This window comes from Cibotium barometz, chromosome 38 (genome assembly GCF_041138505.1).
Source record: "Cibotium barometz isolate CiBa-2024 chromosome 38, ASM4113850v1, whole genome shotgun sequence".
NCBI lineage: Eukaryota > Viridiplantae > Streptophyta > Polypodiopsida > Cyatheales > Cibotiaceae > Cibotium > Cibotium barometz.
In genome coordinates, this window is record NC_141083.1 from 44,341,227 (window position 1) to 44,348,320 (window position 7,094).

General features: G+C 42.6%; 1 protein-coding gene across 1 annotated transcript in view; it reads left to right on the top strand.

Annotated features, from left to right (window-relative positions):
* The window catches only part of LOC147616763 (uncharacterized), a 53,037-nt gene extending 47,466 nt beyond the window's left edge, over positions 1-5,571 (top strand). Inside the window, exons 2-5 of the mRNA XM_086777822.1 lie at positions 2,127-2,254; positions 3,152-3,377; positions 3,877-4,004; positions 4,121-5,571. Coding sequence (XP_086633948.1) covers positions 2,127-2,254; positions 3,152-3,377; positions 3,877-4,004; positions 4,121-5,098 — 1,460 coding nt within the window. The 3' untranslated portion in view covers positions 5,099-5,571. The remainder of the gene's footprint in view (positions 1-2,126; positions 2,255-3,151; positions 3,378-3,876; positions 4,005-4,120) is intronic.
* The last annotated feature ends 1,523 nt before the right edge of the window (positions 5,572-7,094 follow it).

A 7,094-nucleotide genomic window follows, 5' to 3' on the forward strand; every position in this document is an offset into this window, starting at 1 on the left:
CAGTGCAAACGGTAACCGTGAAGATTCTCTCTCAGTGACCTGGCTGAAAACTTAACTCTGTTTATACCTATGGCCTCATGAAATGAAGTACCCTCGATGTGTGCTGAACCTCCATCTCGCAGGTCCAATTGGTGACGACTTCTCCGTCCATCTTCCGGTTGAACTTGGGAGGATTTAGAAGCTTCAATAATTGAGCTCATTCCTCAACTCAGCAACCTGGTGACGGCAAGCCGGCGAAGGCAGACATAAACTAATCCGGTGGAGAGGGATTCATGGAGACCGTCGGTGATGCGAACGTCTCTCATGCCAACTACACGCATGTGTAGAGTGTGTCTAAAGCCATGATATGCTATGAATTTGGGAAGGTCTTGGCAAAGGAGAGTTTCCAATGCCAGTGTCTAATCCCTTGCAAAAAATGCCTCCAGACATTAGGGTTTCCAAACAAGGGTGATTTGAGAAATGATGATGTAGCATGCTATAGCAATACTTTAATGCTTGATTTGTACCCTCAATTTTGAAAAATGATGGAGTAATTAGGGTTATTTGCTCTGATTAAGCAGGATTTTGCAGAAAATTAAAGAGCCCCATATTGATTTTACTTTCCTGTGTAATGGTGGATTTTTGATTTGTTGCTGTGAAGTAGCTCTTGAAGATGTGCCGTGAGCCCGCTAGTCAAGCTATTGCAAGGAGACACTGTTACTCTCCTTCTGATGAGCCTTTGTGGTTATTTTGCTGCTGCAAATCTTATTGAGCAGTAGTATGTTGCACGACCCCGGAGAGAAGTCTACACTTGCTTGTGTATGTGAAGGTGCTGCTGAATAATCTACGTTTGTGAGAGTTGCGGCCTAGAGCTTGTTGGAAAGAGTCGTGGCCTATAGGTGCTAAAAAGCGTGTTAGCGTAGGAAGCCTGCACAACTTCGCTGCTGCTTACTACATGGCATTGGAGCAAAGAGAGAGAGAGAGAGAGAGAGAGAGAGAGAGAATGCACAAATTAAGAGAGATTTGCATGACTCAAATGATGTGACTTGTGTTGTATTTCTTCACTCAAGTACAATGCTTTTATAGGCTTAGATCCTGTCCTGTATGACATCACTGATTAGGTGAGTACAGGTATAATATCTAGATATTTAGGTGCACCCCCCTAAGAGTGGATTCACACACACACATACATATGAAGCCTATCTAGAGGCTGTTCACACACACTTATCCTTTGTTACTTGGATAAGGCTTGTTCTCCAACAGCCTCCACCCCATAACACCACCCCACACACACATTGTGCCCTTTCTCCTCCCACCTTGCTGCAGCCAGTTGCTATCGCTATTTTCCAATTGCTCCTCTATTTCTACTTTTCTTCTTCTTTCTCCTCGAAGCTCTTTCTTCTCCTTCTCCATCTCCTCCTTCCTCTTTGTCCTCCCTTCTTTCATCTCTTTCATAAGCCACATTCATTTTGATATAATTAAAGTTTGTTTTCTAGCGATTTTTAAAAGCTATATCTATATATATTTTTAATAACTTATCATTTTAAAACCTCTGGTCCTCCTCTCCCCTCCCTCCTCCTCTAGAACCAAAAGTTTTGAAGGAAACCTCAAAACCCTCAAAATGGAAAAAAAAACCTTAAAACTCGACTATGGTTGTGAGAGATCCAAGTTTCTTTTTACACAAGGGTCTCTCACAAGGGTTTCTGCAGATATGTAGGTGATAATTGACTTTTTTTTTTTTTGGAAGCCCCTTTTCGGGGGATGCAATGCAAGCATTGCACCACTCACACACATGATGTCAGGGTTTGAACTCGGGTCCATTCGTTTGGGTAGGGTAGAATGGCCCAGCCCAAAGCCCGCTGACAAAATCTTCAAGTTTCTTTTTACACAAGGGTCTCTGCAGATTTGTAGGTGATAATCGACCTGGATTCATCTTGGTATATATATATATATAGATAATTGACCTTCAAACTTTATTGTACAGAGAAGCGTTCTCATGCAAACATTTATCCTTTCTCTGTAGGGTTTTTGCTAATCAAGATCATGGTTTTTGTTTCTGCCTGCTTTTCCTTTTTTCCCTAGATCTTACAGTAGTGTTTTCGTACGGTAGGGCAGAAGTACTGAATAGTAAAACTGTGAGATTGCAGGTAGGGATGGATTGACCCATAACATGCTGGACCTGATTCACTGCCACTGGAAAAGAAGGAGAGTCTGCAGGGTCAAATGCAAAGGTGTGCCTACAGTGGACATGGACAATGTGTGCTTCCACATTGAGGTTCTCTCTCTCTCTCTCTCTCTCTCTCTCTCTCTCTCTATATATATATATATATATATATATATATATATATATATATCATTTTCATTATGCTTTGTTTAGGTTATAGGGGATGTGCTATGATCTCCCACCATAGTTCACACATCGTATTATCATTGATATCCCCCCCCTCCCCCCCACCCCGTGGCCGTGCCTGTGCTGGCGGCAGCAAGACTTTAGTAAACGTTTCTCTCTCTCTCTCTCTCTCTCTCTCAGCTTACCATCACCAGTTTTTTCCAGCCTAGAGGGGTGGACAGGGAGGCACCAGAGCCCACCACAGCGGATATGGGAACCTATACCACAATGCCCCCTCGCAATAGGCCCATGGGAGTCACATCAGATTGGGCACACACACTCCAGAGAGCTAGACCTCCTCGTCCTGTCAGACCCCTGCCACCCGCAGCTCATCAGCCCCAGATTGAGGAGATCCTGGCCCGCCATTGAGTGGCCTCATCCTCACAGCAGACTGTCGAGATCTCTAGCCTTCTTGTATCACCTATGAGATGGACATCCTGGATAGGCCGGCATACAAGGTTAATTGACTGTTTTTATTCAGCTTTCCCATATCCCATCACTATTGTTTCTTTACCTGGCATAGTAGGATCTAGATTTTTCATCTTGTATAATCTCAGAGTCTGAGATCTTAGCTTTCAGTTTTCAGTTTTAGTTTACTGGTGTTTTTTCTTTTTTCATCCATGATGAAATTTCGTGGACATTTTGATCTCATAGAGCCTTTGGGCATTTTGGAGACATTAATATAACTTTCCTTCTTTCTTTCGCTCTCTACAGCTGTAGGACCTAAAGATCAAGATTCTTATCCTGAGTGCCGCTTGCTAATTGGTAATCTGGCTGCCACAGGACAAAACAGGGGGGAAGATTATCTATCAGACTGGGGGTGTCTTGTATCTTTTTCGAGGGCGTAACTACAACTACAAAGATCGTCCCAAAATTCCTCTCATGCTTTGGAAACCAGTCACTCCTGTGTACCCTAAGCTGATCCAACAAGCTCCAGAAGGCCTAACAAAGGAGGAAGCAGATAGGCTTCGTCTGCTAGGCTGGAAAGTCGAACCTATGTGCAGGCTAGGTAAGAGAGAGAGAGAGAGAGAGAGAGAGAGAGAGAGAGAGTTCCACATAGAAAAGTCCAATCAAATTGTTAATTAATATATATTGTTATAAGATATTTAAATTGTTAGAGTTCCACTTACAAAATTCTTCAAGAAAAAAATATTGCTTTAAAATGATTTATCTATTGATTAATCTATATGTTAATAAGCTATCTGTTTATTAATACAAGTGAAAGATAAAAATCTACATAATAAAAACAAGTTTCATTAATGAGTCAATTAGCTAATAAATAAATTAATAAAGTATTTGGAACAATTCTGATATGATTTTTTACTTTAATTGTAAATATCTTTATTGATACAAAATAATCAATATTAAATAGTTATTTATTATTATTCAGTTTAATTATTGATTTAAATTAACATATTTCAAAATAGAAAGCAGGCCTGTTGAGGATCCTTTGCTTGTTTAGTTTTCAGAGAGGTATGTATGATTTCTAAGTTTGTACATGCTGGCAGGAAAAAACGGGGTGTACTTGACTCTTGTCCAGGATGTAAGAAATGCTTTTAGAGTGGATGACTTGGTGCGCATCGACTGTAGAGGGTTGAATCCGAGCGACTATAAAAAAATTGGGGCAAAATTGAGAGTAATTTGAACACAATCCCAAGCCCTTTTTTTATAAAACTTGTGTGTGTGTGTGTGGGTGTGTGGGGGGGAGTCTTGCCTGTACAAGTAATCTGATATGTTTGTCTTCTCATGTAGGATCTTGTACCTTGCGTCCTGCTTTCTTTTGACAAAGAGCACATCTTGATGTGGAAAGGGAAAGCAAAGGCTTCAGCAGATGTTGATATGAAGTCTTCAGATGAAGGCGTAAGTTTGACAGAGAATCCCAATTTGGAGGCTGCAAAGATACCCACTTCCTGTGACTTAGGATGCTCTGATCTGAGCTTCATTGAAATCGAAACCAAGGTTTCGGTTGATGATGCATCTGCTCATGCCGCTGAAAACGAGTTTTGTTTTGCCGATGAAGAAATCAAGCAGCAGTCTCGTATGGATGATGAAATTGGTTGGGACAAAGCTGACTTGGTGCCTGAGAGGACCATGTCAGAATCCAAGCATTATGCTGCTGTTGATTTTATGCTTGATCAGGAGAGAGAGAGTAATGCAGGGCCCGATAGTCCTTCAGGAGAATCAAGCAGATCTGTGAACTCAAATCTCGTAGAAGAGCATTATCTGGACGAAGAGATGGTACCAGAGGCAGCTGTATCGTTGGAACTTCGCTCGCAGAAAGTGGAGGGTAAACAGGAGGCCCTAGATGATTTGGCCAGTAAGGAGGGGCAAGATAGTGATTCCATCAACAGTCCGCTCAAGGAGGGTCAAGCTGATTATGTGGTTGTGCGGGTGGATGCTTTGTGGTATCATGCGATTGCATCTGGAATGGCAATTGAATTTGATGAGGCAGATGTGGACAGTGACTGGATTGTCGGGAAAGCAGGTGAACTGGCGCAGGCAGCCCCTATTGCACCTGTATATACACGAAACCTATTGAGGAAACTGCAAGTCAAAAAAGAAGACAACGCCAGGCCAGATGGTGATTTGCAAATTCAATTTGGCAGATTGCAGAACCTAAAAAGACAGAAGAAGGTAACAAAGCGAGCTTTTCAGTTACCTACAGTGGATGTACCTCGAATGGGAGGGCTTCCAGTGGATGAGCTAGCCAGGCTTCTGGCACCTAAATAGCTTCTGAAATGTGTATACCTGAAAGCCATATTCTTGCCATGGAATCAGATGCCTATCTAAATGGAAAAAGCCGAATTGTCTTCAAGGGTAAGGCCATTCATGTAATGCTCAACTGCCTACTGGTTTTCTTTTTTGGAACTGGCTTTGCACATCAAAGATTTCAACAGTTCTTTACATGTTCTCCGGTCATGAGAGTATACAGGGCAGGTAGAGGAAGATGGATTGAGAAACCTCTTTCTATGAGCAGACTTTTATGCATTTGCGAAGGCATAGCTCTGATGTGCATTGAAAACAAGCTAAGCTGCAAAGATTTGTCTTGAAAGTTTAGAGGCTGATTGCAGCAACCAAGCAAAGCTGTATCATGTATCAAAGTGGTTTTTATTGCATAGCTGGGCTGCAATATGGGGGCCATACATATCATTTAGTTGTAATGGTGTAAACTGTTGTGAATTCATTCAAAATGCAGTTTGAAATCCCCTCCACCCCACAACAAAATGCACACACATGCATGCGTACTCTGAACCAACAAGCATTCACACTAAAGATAAACATTCACACTCTTAAGCCGTGTGCATTTTCATGGACCCTTTTATAGCCTGAGTTTCACTTAATGCCAGGAATAAAAAATCTTGCTTCTATATCTCATAGCCTGCAAACTGCCCACATTCATTAAATTTATTGTCGTCTTGTGCTTGTAATTGAACAAAGTTCGGAGTAATATCATTGTTACATGGTTTGGATAAAAAAACGCCCTTATGTTGTGGCTGCAATCAAAGAGCATAGAATGGAGGTACATATGTCTTCTTTGTAAGTTTGAAGTAGGTTGACATGTGAAATAGTTTCGCAAGCTACACCCATGTTATTGATGCTTTAATTAGTTACTATTCTTCTCAAAATAATGTTGGAACATGTTATAAGAGGATACAACATAGACAAAACTCACAAGTAGGGTTCTCCATAATAGAAATCTTGAATTGAACAATAATTGAGATGGAGAACCGTAATGTGTTATTGGTGTAATATAATAGATGGCGGTAAGCTTTGCACTTGTGTGCTTCGGAGAAGCGTGCTTTGATGATTGATTTGGAATTGTTGAGATGGGATAGTGTATGTTGATAGAAGCTATGGTGCGGTAGTTAGTAAGGTGAAACATTAATTTGTGGATGGAGTAGGGAAAGGCCGTCGGGAGGCCTTTCCTGGGAGGAAAGGGGGTGATCGGCAGACGTTGGGAGTCCCCTTCCATCTGGAAAGGCCTCTCGATGGCCTTTCCTAGTTGTCGTGGTCCAAGGGAGAAGCCGATCATCATGTTGTCCAGCAACTTGTTGTCGTCGACCTGCCAGCAAGTGCCAGTCATCGTTGTCTCGTCCACTCATGTGACGTACCAACTTGCTATCTGATTCGTGCGTGACATAGCAACTCACCATCGTCGACCTGCCACTTTAGTAAGTGCAAATGGTGAGACACTTCATTGCCACGTGTTGACACCTCAGTGCACTATGTGTGGCGGTTGTCTTGTCCATGCGTGCGATGTACCAACTCGTCGTTGGACTGGCCACTTAAGCACTTGCAGACGTTGAGGCATTTCATTGCCACGTGTTGACACCTTAGCAAGTGTAGTGTGCATGGCAGCCACATCACCACATACTAAATATTATAGCCGTTTTTGGTATTCTATAGCGTCTGCTGTTCGTGGTGGAGAATTGCTCGTCGGCGTGCACATACGCCATCTTCTGGCAGCTCACAATGTCCAACAAAGGGGAGAAGATGTTGGGGTGGGGTGACCAATACTTCAATCCGTGGGAAGAGCACCAACAGACGATGGTGAGGCTGACTAGCACAGTTGAGGTGGAGGATACTCACAGAGCTATAGGCACTCATCCGAGGGGATGGCGCTGCGGCGGCAGGGTTGGATGCTCTGGAAAACGGATGTCACCTACATTAAGTGGTTCTACCTGGTTTCTATGTTGTATTCATTCCCACTAGGGACGGCCGCCTT